This window comes from Myotis nattereri, assembly GCF_964212035.1.
Source record: "Myotis nattereri genome assembly, chromosome: 4".
Lineage (NCBI taxonomy): Eukaryota > Metazoa > Chordata > Mammalia > Chiroptera > Vespertilionidae > Myotis > Myotis nattereri.
In genome coordinates, this window is record NC_138079.1 from 90,206,987 (window position 1) to 90,224,088 (window position 17,102).

Here is a 17,102-nt window from a genome sequence, read left to right on the forward strand (position 1 = left end):
CCTGCACAAGTGCCGACCAGGGCCTGGGCTGGGGAGGAGCTTTCAACCGAGGTACCTGCCCTTGACCAGAATCGAACCTGGGACCCTTTGGTCCGCAGGTTGATGCTCTATCCACTGAACCAAACCGGCTTGGGCCATCCCTCTTTAAATGGCTCCCTTTGACCTTACCAAGGAAGGGTTTGGGGTTGGGAGCAGAGGGCACCCCCAGGTGGACAAGGCTTAGAATCATTCCTGATATTGGCCTGCTGATGCTGTCTTCCAGGGTGTAGCCTGCAGAATGGCAGCTCCATCTACCAATTATGTGAATTAGGAGCAAGGAGGGGGGAGGGCACCACCACCATCACTGTCACCACCCTCCTGAACATCATTTTTGTCACCTAAAAAGCTTTGGCCTAGCTGGTTTGGCTCAGTGAATAGAGCGTTGGCCTGGGGACTGAATGGTTCCGGGTTCAATTCCGGTCAAAGGCACATACCTCAGTTACAGGCACCTCCCGGGCTGGGCCCTGGTCAGGGCATGTGCAGAAGGCAACCAATTGGTGTGTTTCTCTCACATTGATGTTTCTCTGTCTTTCCCTCTCCCTTCCACTCTCTTAAAAAAAAATCAATGGAAAAATATCCTGGGGTGAGGATTAACAAACAAAACAAAAGCTTTGTACTAATCTTCGTACTAATGCCGTGCAAGTGAGCAAAGCTTGTAGACAGGAAGCTTTTCCCACCCTCTTGAGACACCCAACACCCAAAGCCTGAGTTCTTTTATTTTTGTGTTTTCTATTTTTTGTTAATTCTTACCTGAGGATATTTTTTCCATTGATTTTTAGAGAAAATGGAAGGGAGGGAGAGAAAGAGAGAGAGAGAGAGTGAGAGAGAGTCATCGATGTGAGAGAGACACATCGATTGGTTGCCTCCCCTCCCGCATGTGCCCCTACCCACCAGGGAGGGGAGGGAACCTGCAACCCAGGTACGTGCCCTTGACCAGGAGCCTGCCGCCCTTTGGTGCGGGGCTGATGCTCTAGCCGCGGAACCGCACTGACCAGCGGCAGCCTCAGTTCTTTTTCTGCCCTTCGGCACGGGGACCCGGGTGACCCGGGCTCTGTTTTCCCCAGTCCCGGGTGTCCTTCGACCGCCTGGCCGCCTTCCTCTGCCTGGAAGAAGCTGACCCTGAGGCTGTGGTTTGGAGTCCCTCCAGAGGCTGTGAGTGCTGGGTTCAGCAGGAGGGGCCTGGGAGGGATGAGGGTCTCAGCAGGATGCCAGGGTCACACTCAAGCCAGTGAGAAGCAGGGCAGTTTGTTCAGCGGGAGAGGTTTCGGGCTGCCTCTGGGGGGCGGTGCCCAGGGGGCTCTCTGGGACAAGGAGGCCAGCCCGGAGCCTCTGGTGTAATGGGCCTTTTATGCCTGCAGCTGCCAGGGAGGATTGCATCAGTGTGCGAGAAGGTACCTTTGCTTGGTCCCGGGAGAGCCCGCCCTGCCTACACAGGTACAGAGGGGCTTCCCTGGTAGCTACCTTCCTCTGACAGGGAGAAAACGCATTTCCTATGTGAGAGATGGTGTGGGTTTGCAGCCCGGGGCTGGAGGGTGGGTGAGCCTGGGCTGGTGTGCTGCCAGGGAACTCCCAGGAGCAGCCCTGTCAGAGTCTCAGAAAACAAGAGCTGCAGATGGGGGGATGGGGCATCCATGCCTTCCTGTCAGGGAGGAGGCAGCCTCTGCTCCCCAGTCTGGACAAGATGACATTAGAGTCCTGGCCAAGAAGAGCCCTGACCCGGTCAGCCATGCCTGCTTCGCTCCCTCCTGTGTCAGTCCCTACATCATCGTCACCTCTAGCCTTCAACTCTTTGGCTAGGTCTTTGTAGCAGAAGACCCCAGTCAACCCCAAAAGTCCCTATGAAGGGAACTAAAATGCCCTTGCCAGGATCTGTCGATTGTCATTTGCTCACTTCATAGTGTTTATTGAGCACTTACTATGTGCCAGACCCTGTTTTAGGCACTAGGGATAAAGTGAACAAACCAGAAAGGACCCTGCACTCTTGGGGCTGACATTCTGATGAGGGGGGCACGCAAATGTGAAATCAGCGGGAGGTGACAGAATGTGGTGTTGACAGGGTCCTGAGTAGTGAGAGAAGGCCTGGCATTTAAACTGAGATCATAATGAGCCTTGCACACGCCTGAGAGGAGAGCCTCCTAAGCAGTGGAAACAGCATGTACAAAGGTCCTGGGGCAGGAGTATGCCTAGACCCAGGTGCCTTCACCTCATCATATTAGCCTTTGGGGTTGGATAACTCTGTCAGGGGGCTGTCCTGTGTATTGTGGGATGTTTAACAGGACCCCCATTATTCACCCTCTAAATACTAGCAGCAACCCTCCCCTCAGTTGTGTTAACTCAAAATATCTTTAGGCATCACCTAATGACACCTTGGGGGGCACAATGTCCCCCGGTTGTGTTTGAGAAATGAGGTCAGTGTGGCTGACGCAGAGCAGCAGGAGGCTGTGCATCTTTCAAGACTGTCAGAGCCCTGCATGACACGGGAACTGGTGGAGGGCTTCAGCAGGGGACTGTCATGATCTAACTCGGGTTTTAACTCCAGTCTCTTTGGCCCTTGGGTGGAGAATGAACAGGGACAGGGGCCAAGGGCAGAAGCAGGAGGAGCAGTAAGGAGCCTATTGTAGTGACTGAATCAAGACATGATGCTGGTTAAATCCTCCTGCCACAATAAACTCTGTGTGTGTATGCATGTGCATGCATATGTGTGCATGTGTGAGAGCATGTTTGTTTACATGTGCAGGCATTTGCGCGTGTCTGGATGTGTGCATGCATCATGTGTGTGTACATGTATATGCATTTGTGCACAGTGTGATGTTAGATGCGCACACATGCATGCACGTGTGAACATACATTTATTTAGATATGCATGCACTTGTGTGTGTGCATGTGCGCATACATTGTGGTGTTATGTGTGTGGATGTGCATGTATGTGTTCCCATGCACATACATGGGATATAATGGCTGCTTGCGTAGCCAGGCGAGGATTAGGAGAAGGAAGGACTGCCCCTGAACGTCCTCTTAGCAGCCTCCTGGATGAAGCCCCAGTGGGAAAGCCTAGCTGTGCCTGGGGTTCACCGATTCCGCACAGACTCAGGCTGGGCCTACCCAGGATGCGTCTCCCCTGCAGGATAAACCTCAGCGTGCCACAGGGCTGCCTGCTGGCTGTGGTCGGCCCCGTGGGGGCAGGGAAGTCCTCTCTGCTCTCCGCACTCCTCGGGGAGCTGTCAAAGGTGGAGGGGACCGTGAACATCAAGGTGAGGCCACACCCCCTGCCTTTCTGCTGGAATGTCTCCCATCCTAGAGCCCTCCGTGCCCCTCCCCCTCCTCTCCATTTTCTCTCTCCACCTTCCACCACCAGCCATAGCCTGGCGCCGGCTATTCCTCCATAATCGCTCCTGCCTCCATCCCCAGTGGCCTCATTGCCACAGTGAGTTGTGTTTTAGGGTCCCGTGGCCTACATGCCCCAGGAGGCCTGGGTCCAGAACACGTCCGTGGTGGAGAACGTGTGCTTCAGGCAGGAGCTGGACCCATCGTGGCTGGAGAGGGTCCTGGAGGCCTGCGCCCTGCGGCCAGACGTGGTCAGCTTTCCGGCAGGCGTCCACACCCAAATTGGGGAGCAGGTGAGGGCTCCGGCCTTCTTGGGACATGGAGGCACTCTGTCTGGGGTCATTTGCTTCTTTCTCTGAGCTGTGGGTACTGTGGTGAGAGGGACAAAGGGGGGACAAGGAGGGCAGGGAAATGGGGGAGAAAAAGGGCTCAGCTTAGGGTGACGCACATAATAGGTGCTCAATGAATTGTTAATGAATGAATGATAGAAAACTGCGGCCAGGGAGAGCCAGAAAGGCACGGCAGGGATTGGCGGTGACCGGCTCTCCAACTGGGAGTGGGGAGACCTGGGCACCTCTCCTGCCCTGCATTTTTGGGTGACATTGGTCAAATTGCTTCCGGTCCCTGGACCTCAGTAAAAGGCCTGGGCAGAGGTAGCCAATAAACAGGATAGATGCATCCAGAGCTATGGATTGGGCAGGGTTGGCAAACTATGACCACAGGTCAAATCCGGCCCACCATCTGTTTTTGTAAATAAAGTTTTATTGGGACACAGCCATGCCCATCTATGAACCAGTGGGCCATGGCTGCTTTTGTACAGCAAGGGCAGAGATGAACAGTTGTGACAGATACTGCGCCCCCCCCTTCCCCCCCCCCCCCGCAAAGCTTAAAATGGTTACTATCAGGCCTTTCACAGCAAAAGGCTGCTGACCCCTGGATTAGGGAATTGAGAGTGGAAAGTAGGAGTTCAAGTTAAGGAAATGGGTGGGATATTCTGGAAAGAAGGGGAGAGGGTGCAGGAGAGGGTCCCCTGTGTGAGAGGAGCATCCAGAGAGGAGGACCAGGTGCTTCGAGGCCAAGTGAAAGGTGTTTCAGAAGAAAGGGGTGCTTGCTGGCCTCTGTCTGTCCAGCTGTGTCCCATCCTTTCTGATGGGACGCCCGTCCCAGGGCACGGAAGCCCTGTCCTTCCAGAGCTCAGATCCAAAACCTTTGTGTTACCCTTGATTCCCCTCTTTTTCTTATACCCTCATCTAATCCATCGGCTAGTCTTGTTGGGTCCACCATCGAGGCAGACCCAGAATGTTCTGGTCCCATCTACCATCAGCTCTCCCTCGCGTTCCTGCAGCGCCCCCTGGCTGCCCTCCTTGTTTCTGTCCTCAAATCCCAGCAGCTAAACGTAGGTCAGATCATGCCCCTTCTCTGCTTGGGATCCTCCAGGGTCTCTCCACTCAGAGTCAAAGTCGAAGCTCTGACCATCACTGACAAGGCTCCCCCTCAGTCTGGCCCCAGTCATCTCTCTGGCCCCATCTCCCATCATGCTCCACTCCAGCCACATGGTTCTCCACGATGTTCCTTGAACACCCAAAGCACACTCTCACATCGCAGTGGTTCTCAACCTTCTGGCCCTTTAAATACAGTTCTTCCTGTTGTGACCCAACCATAAAATTATTTTCGTTGATACTTCATAACTATAATGTTGCTACTGTTATGAATCGTCATGTAAATATGTGATATGCAGGATGGTCTTAGGCGACCCCTGTGAAAGGGTCGTTTGGCCGCCAAAGGGGTCGCGACCCACAGGTTGAGAACCGCTGCATTGGGGCCTTTGCACCTGCTGTTCTCTCTGCTTGTAAAGCTCTTTCTCAGGAGTCCACATGCTCCATCCCTCACTTTTACCAGGTCTCGACGTATATTTTCCCTTCATGGAGGGACCTTCTCTGACCACCTAACCCTGCACAGCAACCCTGCTCACACTGTACACCCTAGGCCCGTGGTCGGCAAACTGCGGCTCGCGAGCCACATGTGGCTCTTTGGCCCCTTAAGTGTGGCTCTTCCTAAGCCTTAGGAGTACCCTAAATTAAGTTAATAACAATGTACCTACCTATGTAGTTTAAGTTTAAAACATTTGGCTCTCAAAAGAAATTTCAATCGTTGTACTGTTGATATTTGGCTCTGTTGACTAATGAGTTTGCCGACCACTGCCCTAGGCCCTTCCCCTGCTTTATTATTCTTCATAGCACATGACACCATCTGATAGGTGATACATTTTACTCATCTGCTTATTGAATATCTGTCTCCCACCCCCACCCTCATTAGAATGAAAGATCCATGGGAGCAGGGGCTGGGCTTTGTTCATTGATGTCCCAAAGCCTAGAACACTGCTGGTATAACGTAGCCTTGCAGTACATATGAGTGGAATGAGTGAATGAAGGAAAGTAAGGACTGAAAAGCTGCCACTGGATTAGGCAACAGGCAAATGATGACTGGTGTCCTTGAGGAAGGCAGTATTGGCGGAGAAAATGGGAACAGAAGGCAGATTCAAGTGGAGGAGGAAGCGGGTGGGAGGAGAGAAAGCCGTGGAGGGTGCAGACAACTCCTCCGGAAAGCTTGACTGGAAGGGGGAGAAGGGAGGCCAGGTAAAGGCCGGAGGTGGAGGAGTATTGGTTTGAATGCAAGTGTGACAGCTGGGAGGTGGCCCTGGAGGACAGGCACAGTGAGCTGTCCCTCATTCTGATAAGCAGATGTGGCCCCGTCGTAACAGCTTCACCCAGCCTCATCCCTCTCTTGTGGCCACAGGGCATGAATCTCTCTGGGGGCCAGAAGCAGCGGGTGAGCCTGGCCCGGGCCGTGTATAGGAAGGCTGCTGTATATCTGCTGGATGACCCCTTGGCATCCCTGGATGCTCATGTCGGCCAGCACATCTTCAATCAGGTCATCGGTCCCAACGGGCTGCTCCAGGGAACGGTAAGTTTGGGGAAATGTATCAGAGGGCACAAGACAAAGGCAGAGAAAGCATAACCCAAGTCTATCTCACCACCACCCTCCTTGAGTCCAACTTTCCTCTTTGTAATGGTCAGCTTTTTCTTGACAATGCTACATAACAAACAACCCCCCAAGCCTCAGTGGCTTACAACAGCAGTGACTTTTGGCTTATGGGTGTGTGGTTAAACTGCTGCAGCTCTGCCTCCCTCCCTCAGGTCACTGGGTTCAGGTGAACTGCTTGTTTTGAGACATAGGTTGAAGGAGCCCCTGCATATCTGTATTGTGACATTGCTGTTTGAGAGATAAAGGGCAGGAGCTCGGGAAGGGGGAACTTGCCCCCCTCTGAGCCCCAGGCTTTGGAAGACTGGTCAAGCACCCTAGTGTAACTCCCACCCCTTCCCTGCCCAGACACGGATTCTCGTGACCCACGCACTCCAAGTCCTGCCCCAGGCTGATTGGATCGTGGTGCTGGAAGAGGGGGCCATTGCAGAGATGGGTTCCTACCAGGAGCTTCTGAACAGGAAGGGGGCCCTGGTGAGCCTTCTGGATCGAGCCAGACAGCCAGGAGGTAGAGGAGAAGGAGGTACTGACTGGGCTTTGCTGGTTCTCTGTGCCTGGCTCCTATCAAGGATCCCACTGGCATGAGTGGATTGCTCTGGCCGCACCCTCCCTGCAAGTCCTGGCCTGAGGCAGTGGCTGTGTTAAGTGTATCTTTAAGCATACAGTATTTAGCCCAGACAGTGTGGCTCAGTGGTTGAGCAACGACGTATGAACCAGGAGGTCACGGTTCAATTCCCAGTCAGGGCACATACCCGGGTTGTGGGCTCGATCCTCAGTGTGGGGCATGCAGGAGGCAGCCAATCAATGATTCTCTCTCATCGTTGATGTTTCTCTCTCTCTCTCTCTCTCTCTCTCTCTCTCTCTCTCTCTCCTCTCTCTCTCTCCCCCTTCCTCTCAGAAATCAATAAATTTAAAAAATAAATAAGCACACAGTATTTAATTTGATCTTCACAATACTCCTTTGAGGCACATGCAATTCTTGCTGCCATTGCACAGGTGAGCAAATTGAGACAAAGAGAATTAATAATTTGCCCAAGGTCACAAGGTTAGAATTTGAGTTTATGCCCGTAACTGCTACAGAAACTGAGCAAGTTCACTTGGTGCCTAGAGGCCAGGTGACCCAGGCCACGCTAGCTAGGGCTTCTCATGATGCAAAGAACACAGTGCCTTCTGGGAAAATGATGATGTTCTGGAAGCAAAGTCACCAGCCCGAGCTCACCCAGAGTGAGTCCGGCTCCTCACCTCCACTGACTCTTTACTCATCTCTATGCCTCTGTTAGGTCAGCACCTTAATTACCTCCATTTTACAGATGAGGAGACTAAGGCCCAGAATAAGGAACTGGCCCGAGGTTACATGGCTTAGAAGTGGCGGTACTGGGATTTGAACCCAAGCAACTTGACCGAGAGCATGTGGTGTTTCGCCCCTCGGCTGTATACTGCCCCTCCATGACAAAGCGAGAACTCGCACCCAGGTGCCCCAGCCCCAGGCTCTGTCTCCTCTGAAAATATCTGTTGAGCGCTGGTGGAGATTCACAGTGTCACTGTCCTGGAGCTGAGGATGGACCCTGCCCAGGCCAGGGGGGTGGCGGGGGGACCAGGGCCCTCCCTGGGGAAGATGACACCTAAGCTTGGGTAAAACTTGGAAAAGAACATTCCAGCCACAGTGAACTGCTTGTGCAAGGGTGTCGGGGGAACGCGGAATAGTGTGGCCATGGCCATGTTTACTGATGTTTTCCAGCCCCAAGTCCATAGCAGGGGCTCGATTATATTTACTGAGTAAATGAAGGAGTGCGTGAATGAATGGATAACATTCCTGAGAACTCTGGGAGGACTGCCAGAGGTTGCAGGGGCCAGAGCAGAGGACACGGGTGCTCAGACAAGTGAAGGCCATACAGCCAGTGGGTGTCAGCATCCGGACTCCAGGGTCTTGACCCCACTGTGTGACAGGACTCCCTTGACCTTGCAGACACAGAACTCGCGACCAGCATTGAGGACCCCAGAGGCTCTGCTGGAAGCGGGAGGCCCATGGGTGGACCAGAGAGGTGAGTTCATTGTGGTCCTGAGCACAGGGAGGGCACAGGCGGAGGCTGAAGACCACCTGCGGCTCAGGCAGGTGGGTGCAGCCAAAACTGTTCTGGAGCGAACACCTGCTGAGCACCCACCATGGTGCGCGGCTGTGGGATAACTCACCAAAAGGTGTTTGACAAACACATGGCCAAAGTGATTAAGTCCCCAAATGCCCAGTTCACAGAATGACCAATTTGCCTTCAAGTGCAAATACACCGAGTGGCCAGATTATTATGACTGGCCAGATTATTATGACCACCCCATCAGTACAATGAAGTGAATTAGTTATGCAAATAATAATAATAATAATAAGACCTTGAGAGTATTTGCTTAGGAGGTTTTCAATATTCAGTATTTTTGGAAGTGTCAATGAAGTACTGATGGGGTGGTCATAATAATCTGGCCAGTCATAATAATCTGGCCACTCAGTGTATATAGATGATAGATAGAAAGATAGATAGATAGATAGATAGATAGATAGATAGATAGATAGATAAAGGATGGGTAGATGGTAGATAGGTTGATAGGAGATACATTGATTTGACAGTATATATGGATGAATAGATATAGAGATAGATGTATAGATATAAATAGGTGAATATGTAGACAGATGATAGATTTAGATAGACAAATGATAGATGGATAAATGATAGATGGATCAGTGATAGATTAGTTGATGTATGATAAAAAAGATAGGTAATTTGTAGATGGATAGATAGATAACAGATTAGTTAGTAGATGAAAGACAGAGAGATAGATTATCTCCATTTTACAGCTGAGGAAACTGAGTCACAGAGAGGTTAAGTCAGCTGCCCATGGTTTCACATTTAAGGTTAAGCCAGCCCACTCATTCATAGATGAAAGGAACATAAAGAAATCTTCAACAAGTGAATTGTGCAGAATTGACATTCTGCCAACCTAGAATGACAAATCTGAGGGTAAACAGCAGGGGCAAAATGATTGCAGCAAAGCTTAGGCCAAAAAAAAAAAAAAACAAAAACAAACCCTCTGAAAACCAAGTTCTGAGGTTGGGCAAATAAGTTCATCCAGTGAAAGGGTATTGAAACAATGGGCTTGTTCGACGCTGGGGTAATAGATGGCACTTAGTTGGGCACTACAGAGGGAGGGCACAGCATGGCACCTACTCGGAACTCAGTGTGTTGATTGAATGAATGTATGAATGAGTGAATGAATGAATGAATGAATGAATGAAGAGTGTTCCCCGGAGCTCAGTGTTCTATCAGTGGCCATGACGGTTGGGCACCCCCCCCCCCCCAGGAAGAGAGCCTAATTTGTCCGCATTTCCTCTAAGTAACAGGTCCATGAAGTGTATCCCTGAGGACAGCGGCACTTTGGAGGCCCAGACAAAGGTTCCCCTAGATGACCCTGGGAAGGCAGGACTGCCAGCAGGAGGGGACAGCGTGCAGTATGGCAAGGTAAGCATCCGCTGCTCCCTGCCCTCCACTTCCACTGCTACTGCTGCCCTCCGGGGCTCAAGACCTGCCACCAGATAGAGCCCTGGCGGGGGGAGGCAGCCACCTTTATTGAACATCTACTATGTGCCAAGTAAGATTCTAGACACTTCCTCTTTCTTAATGTTCACAAGCACTCTGAAATTAGATGGAGATGTCCTATCCGGTTTGGGTCAATGGATAGAGCGTCAGCCTGTGGACTGAAGGGTCCCGGGTTCGATTCTGATGGAGGGCACATGCTTGGGTTGCGGGCTCGATTCCCAGTAGGGGGCATGCAGGAGGCAGCCAATCAATGATTCTCTCTCATCATTGATGTTTCCATCTCTCCCTCCCTCTCCCTTCCTCTCTCTAAAATCAATAAAAATATTTTTAAAAATAAATAAATAAAATTAGATGGCGATGACTCTATTTTAGGGTGAAGGAACTGAGGTTTTAAAGAGCTGGGAGGCTTCTCTGTGTTCTCATAGCTAGCACGTGACGAACTTGGACTCAAATCTGGGTCATTCCTAAGCTGGAGCTTGTACTGTTCCTTCTCTGCTGGTTTCTCCACCCATCCACTCACATACCTACTCATTCATCCATCCACCTGTCCACCTTTCCACCCATTCACCCATCCACCTACCCCATCTGTCCTATTCACCCATCCCTCCATCTATCCATCTACTCACTCACCTATTCATTACATCCAACCTTCCAACCACCTATCTATGCATCCATTCACCCACCCATCCACTTACCTATCTTCCATCTACCCACCGATCCATCCACCCATTTATCTATCCTCTCATCCATCCACCCTTCCCTCCATCCATCCCCACCCACCTACAGACCCACTCACTTATTCATCCATCAACTCATATATCCATTCATTTACCCATTCGCCCAACCACCCATTATCCCACCCAACCATCCACACACTCATCCACCCAGCAAACATTCCAGAGCCCCCATTATGTGCCAGGTAAAGTGTCTGCCCGGGCGGAGATTGCTTGCTAGTGGGGGGAGACAGTCAGCAACTAATTAAGCTAACAAGCAAGGTGATATCAGATACTGATAAATGCTACAAGACAATACAGAAGGGCAATAAGATGGCAACCAACCCATAGGGGCCCGCTTGGATAGGACGCTCCCAGAGTAGCATTTGAGCTGAACCCTGAGGGATGTAAAGGAACAAGCCCTGGAAGGAGCAGAGGGAACAGCATTCTGGGCAGAGGGAACAGCAGGTACAAAGGCTCTGAGGTGGGAAGGAGCAAAGAAAGGGATCCCAAGAAATCAGCAGATAGTGAGTAGTGGGTAAAGTCAGAGAGGGGTACAGGAAGTCTGCAATTTCTTCTGAGAGCAAGAGAAAACCATGTGCCGGTCAGCAACAGCAAGATCGGGCCAGGCTGATATTTTCAAAAGTTCACTCCGGCTGCAGCTGTGTGGAGAACTTCAGGTTGGTAGGGGGTGGACTTTCATCAAGTGGCTTAACCTGCCTGTGCCTCACTTTCCTTATCTGTCAGATGAGGATAGAGACACATGCCTGTCCCATAGTAGGTGTTCAATAAATCACTCCAAAGCCAGGCGGCGCCACAGCCTGTCACTCTGAAGGCTCCACTGGCCCTCTGGCGTTCTGTAGAGGAAGGGGGCCCTGAGGCTGGGGGGGGGGGGGGCTGCCGGGGAGATGGTGCTCCAGGTGGGAGGCACTGAGAGAGGACCTGTGAGGTCTGCACGGTGGTTCCATCTGCCCGAGTGGCGTGTGTTGGGAGCCTCATCTGCTTTCCTCTCTCCCCCCCCCGCTGGGCATGTTTCCGACGCGCGCTGCAGGTGAAGGCCGCCCTGTACCTGAGCTACGTACGGGCCGTGGACACCCCTCTCTGCCTCTACGCGCTGTTCCTCTTCTTCTGCCAGCAAGTGGCCTCCTTCTGCCGCGGCTACTGGCTCAGCCTCTGGGTGGACGACCCCACCGTGGATGGGCGGCAGACACAGGCGGCCCTGCGAGGCTGGGTCTTCGGGCTCCTGGGATGCCTCCAAGGTACCCCTCACTGGCCTTCCTCACCCTCCATCCTCATCCCCATCCGAGGTGCTCAGGGCTCCCTGGCCCTCCCATCCCTGGATCACTGTTCTCCCTGAAGATCTGTGCAAATATCCTAGGTCCAAGCCCAGACCCGCATCCTTAAGATGGGAGGCGGGGGACACGGCACATCCCTCCCTTTCTGGAACCTTCAGAGTCTCTGCCAGACTCACTGGCAAATGCAGACTGACGACCTCCAGATGTTGGGGCAGCTGAGCACTTAGGTGGGGGCAGACACGGCAATTCAGCTGGCTCCGCCTCCCCCCCACCCCAGCACAGAGGGCCAGCCAAGGTCTGACTGCTGGGGACTGTCAGCACCCCCACCCCCACCCCTTCAGATGAGCTTCGTGATTTTTGATGCCCTGTTGTTAGGGACAAACACGTTAAGAACTGTTGTCATCTTGGAGAATGGACCCATTATCATTATGTAATTCCCCTCTTTTTCCCTGATAACTTTCCTTAGTCTGAGGTCTGCTCCATTTGAAAATAATAACAATACTAACTATATAGCTATAATAGAGGATGTCCCCCCAAAAATATACACACTTGACAGCTGATTGCTCCATTGATGTTTCTTTTTCGATGGCACCCATCGGAATTATTAATTATTCAAAGTGTGTATACATTTTTGGGGACACCCTGTATACTAACTATATGAATATATATCTAGTTTAAGCAACAAGAAAATTTATTGCCTTACCTGGTATAGGACTGGAATCCATAGATAAGTAGCTTCAGGTATGGCTGCATCCAGGGATCCAATGAGGCTGTAGGAATGGCTTCATTTTCTTCCTCTGTGATAGCTTCCTGTCCAGGCAGGCTTCTCCCCCTAGTGATGAGATGGTATGCCACAGCTCCATCTTGGCCACCTCAAAAAAGCAAGCACCTCTTTCCCGAAAGCCCTAGCAAAGTCACCGGTCTCACTCTCATTGGCCCGTGTTGGGTCACGTGTTCATCTCTGAACCTACTGCAGTGGTTTGGGTTGGCCAGGAATGAAATTTGCCCCACCCCAGAAACAGGGAGTGAAGTTAGCCCCATCCCAAGCCCATAGCTTGGCATGGGAGGAAGGGAGTATACGTTTCCGAGGGCTACCATAAAACAAATGACCACAACCTTGGTAGCTTAGAAGAACAGAAATTGTCTCACAGTCCTGAGTCCAGAGGTCCAAAATCCAGGAGTCGGCAGGATCGGTTCCTCTGGGAGGCTCTGAAGGAGGATCCATCCCGTGCCTTAGTTTCTGCCGGTCACTGGCCGTCCTGGTGTTCCTTAGCTTGTAGCAGGCCACCCCAGTCTCTGCCTGTCTTCACATCACCGTCCGTGTCTCTGTGTGGCTTCTCCTCTTCTTTTTTTAAAAAAAATATACTTTTATTGATCTCAGAGAGGAAGGGAGAGGGAGAGAGAGCTAAAAACATCAATGATGAGAGAGAATCATTGATCGGCTGCCTCCTGCACACCCCACACTGGGGATCAAGCCCACAACCCAGACATGTGCCCTGACCGGGAATCAAACCCTGACCTCCTGATTCATAGGTTGATGCTCAAATACTGAGCCAGGTGGGTGGTGCTCCTCTTCTTAAAGGGACACTAGTCATTGGATTTAGAACCCACCCTAAATCTGGAATGATTTTGTCTCAAGATCTTACACTAATAACATCTGCAAAGATCCAAATAAGATCACACTCCGAGGTGCCTGGTGGAGGGTGATTCCGTCAAGGGATCATCAGGGTGGCCAAGTCATGAGCTGGCCACCATGGGTGGGGGTGAGGGTCCCCAGCCCTCATGCTCTGACACCCTCTCTTTCCGCAGCTATAGGGCTGCTTGCCTCCACGACCACAGTGCTCCTAGGGGGCATCCGGGCATCCAGCCGGCTCTTCCGGAGGCTCCTGTGGGACGTGGCGCGGTCTCCCATTGGTTTCTTCGAGCGGACGCCCATGGGGAACCTGCTGAACCGCTTCTCCAAGGAGACAGACACCATAGATGTGGACATCCCAGACAAACTCCGGTCCTTGCTGATTTACACCTTCGGACTCCTGGAGGTCACCCTGGTGGTAACGGTGGCCACCCCGCTGGCTGCCGTGGCCATCCTGCCATTGCTGCTCCTCTACACTTGGTTTCAGGTAGGGAGAGGCTGGGCAGGCTCCTGTGGCCAGCTGAGGTCACCTCAGCCAGGCCCCTGTCCCTGGGCAGGAGTCCGTGTAACAGGTTCTGCCCAGCTGGGCAGCTGGGGCCACCCCTGAAGACTTCCCAGAGGCAGAGATACAAGCCTGTTTCTAACACCTGTTCTTATCTGTCTCTCCCAAATGTTCACATCGAAGTGCTTCATAGCTGACATTTTGTCCTGCTGCTGCTGAAATGAGCTTCCTCCTCTCCAAATATTTGGAAACCAAAAAGGCATTGCAAGGTCTCAAAGACTGCATTAGACTAGCCTCTTTCAGTTGCCAGAGACCAACTTAAATGAGCTTAAACAGAAGAACAGAATTTAATGGCTTACGTGCAGTAGTTGCGGTGGCCAGCTGCCACCAGGATGCAGTCACTCTGTGGCCAAGTCATGAGCTGGCCACCATAGGTGGGGGTGAGGGTCCCCAGCCCTCATGCTCTGACACCCTCTCTTTCTGCAGCTATAGGGCTGCTTGCCTCCATGGCCACAGTCTCCTAGGGGGGATCCCGGTATCCAGAATGCTCTTCCGGAGGCTCTATGGTTCTCAAAGTGTGGCCCTGGGCCAGCAGAGAATTGCCTGAGAGCCGGTTAGAAATGTACATTCTCAGGCCCTACCCACAACCTACTGACTCTATGGGAGTTGGGCCCAGAAATCTGGGTTTTAATAAACTCTCCAGGTAATTCTGATACATTCAGATGTTTAAGCACCACTGATTTAGCTCTGCTTGGCCCAATTTTGCACACACTCTCTTTCCAGGGGTCAGGTTTGATGGTCCCTTGCAACCTTATACTCATAGCATCCCACCTTAGCAACCCCAACACAAAAAAACCTTCACTCCAGCTCAGTGTTTGTATATAAATCCCAGGGAAGATTCTGATTGGCCATTTATGGAGCATGTGTTTGTCCCTGAACTAATCACTGTGACCAAAAGGAGAGTTTAGTCTGACTGGTTGGGTTGTATCATGTGACCACCTCTACAATCAGGTCCCACAATTGACAGCCACTTCCCTCAAAAAAAAAAAAAAAAATCAGAAGTAGAGTAGAAACAACCATGATATTCAGACAAAAACCATGGCCACCACTGTCCTCCACAATGGTCCCAGGTCTTCTCTACGTCCTCTTGACTTGGGGAGGGACTACTTATCCATCGAGAGCTTGGGAGTCAGGTAGAGGTGGGTTTGAATTCAGGCCCGGCCATGTGCTGGATACAGAGGTTCAGACCAATTGCTCTGAGCCTCAGGTGTGCTCACCTGTAAACTGTGAATGCCACTAATGCCCACCTCACGATTACTGAATACTGTTTGTAAAGAGCCTGGTATGCAGCCCGGGTGTTCAGCAAACGCACGTTCCCCCGTGCCAGCTGTACATACTTGCAACCTCAAACCAATGAACAGCACCTCCTATCTGCGCATCATTATGTTCCCAGCCCCTGGCATGTACGCTAACCCTAGAGTTAAAGAAATGAGTTCCACTTGGCCGACTGCCTTCCTTGCCCTTTATGGTTTTGTTCCCACGGTAACTGGCCCTAAGTAAAGCAGTTGGCCTTAGAGCTGGGAATGAGACATTTACACCAGATTAGTGGTTTCTCAATCCTGGTTGTACAGTAGAATTCCCAGGACGGAGTTTTAAACATACCAAGGCCTGGGTGACACCACCAGAGATCTGATTGAACAGGTCTGGGTTGGGGCGCTGGAGGTTTTTGAATCATCCCCTGTGATTTTAAAAAGAACTCTGGAACTCTGATTTTGCAAGGAAATTGGAGTCCAGAGAGGGAAAGCAACTGGCCCAAGGTCACACAGCAAACTAGTAACAGTATTTGGGATTCCCTGAGCTTCTCAAACCACCTCTCTGTGTCTGTGACTTCTCCCCTTCCCACCTACCCCTCTCCCTCCCCCACCCCCACCTTCAGAGCCTGTATGTGGCCACTTCGTGCCAGCTCAGACGCATGGAGTCAGCCAGGCACTCCTTCGTGTGTTCCCACGTGGCGGAGACATTCCAGGGCGGCGCAGTGGTCAGGGCCTTCCGGGCCCAGGGCCCCTTCGTGGCTCAGAACAATGCCTACATGGATGAAAGCCAGCGAGTCAGTTTCCCACGGCTGGTGGCTGACAGGTAGGAAGGGAGCAGAGAAGACCTTGCAATCCATTTGTGTCCCCAGAGCGTATCATATTGTGTGGCCAGAGAGGTAAAGTGGCCTGCCCAAGGTCACAGCGTGCTGGGGATGAAGCTGAGGCTAGGTCCCATGGGTGTACTTGGCTTACACTGTGAGTGGATGGAAGCTAGCCTGAGGGGTTCCCAATAGCAGGTGGGCAAGGAGGCACAGATGTCAGCAAAAGGGAAGACGCCTCTGTTGCCTTGGTGACAAGGCAGCAACATAAGCATCCTCGGCCTCTTCTCAGTACTAAGCAAGAATCAGAACACAAGCTTTGAGCACAGATAGACACAGGTTCAAATCCCAGCTCTTGGGCACATTATATAACTTCTCTGAGCCTCGTTTGTCCAAGTGGGATTGCACTCATAGAGTGGCAATGCGGATTAAATAAATACACTCATAGCTAATACCTGTAACATGCTTATTATGAGCCACTCTACATGGCTCAATTAATTTAATCCTATTAGTAACCCAGTGAGGCAGAGACTGTTTTATACATGGTGAATCTTAGGCAGAGAGAGATTTAGGAACTGCCCAGGGCCACACAGTGAATATGTGGTAGAACCAGGATTTGAACCCAAGGAGTCTGGTACCAGAATATAGAGAGTGAAGCACACAATTTATTGATTAGGTGCTCAATAAATGTGAATTCTTTTCCCCCTTTTGCCAGCTCCCTACTCAGCTGGGGCGATCAGGCCCTGTAGCTGTGAGCAGTGTCTCAATGCCATATGCCTTTTGGGTAACCTGCCTTGCCCCTTCCTGGAGTCCTGGCCTAGGGAGGAGGAACCTTATGAACA

At 51.6% G+C, this 17,102-nt stretch overlaps 1 protein-coding gene across 2 annotated transcripts in view; it reads left to right on the forward strand.

The window, feature by feature from the left end:
* The window catches only part of ABCC6 (ATP binding cassette subfamily C member 6), a gene marked incomplete at both ends in the record, with an annotated part of 50,972 nt that overhangs the window by 26,497 nt on the left and 7,373 nt on the right, over nucleotides 1-17,102 (forward strand). The window contains 11 exons of one of the 2 annotated variants that reach the window (XM_081089609.1): nucleotides 1,104-1,191; nucleotides 1,398-1,473; nucleotides 3,164-3,290; nucleotides 3,480-3,656; nucleotides 6,160-6,327; nucleotides 6,754-6,928; nucleotides 8,372-8,447; nucleotides 9,785-9,908; nucleotides 11,751-11,958; nucleotides 13,804-14,114; nucleotides 16,066-16,265. In XM_081089609.1, the coding sequence (XP_080945735.1) occupies nucleotides 1,104-1,191; nucleotides 1,398-1,473; nucleotides 3,164-3,290; nucleotides 3,480-3,656; nucleotides 6,160-6,327; nucleotides 6,754-6,928; nucleotides 8,372-8,447; nucleotides 9,785-9,908; nucleotides 11,751-11,958; nucleotides 13,804-14,114; nucleotides 16,066-16,265 (1,730 nt within the window). The remainder of the gene's footprint in view (nucleotides 1-1,103; nucleotides 1,192-1,397; nucleotides 1,474-3,163; nucleotides 3,291-3,479; nucleotides 3,657-6,159; nucleotides 6,328-6,753; nucleotides 6,929-8,371; nucleotides 8,448-9,784; nucleotides 9,909-11,750; nucleotides 11,959-13,803; nucleotides 14,115-16,065; nucleotides 16,266-17,102) is intronic. The other variant, XM_081089610.1, reaches the window with a different exon arrangement.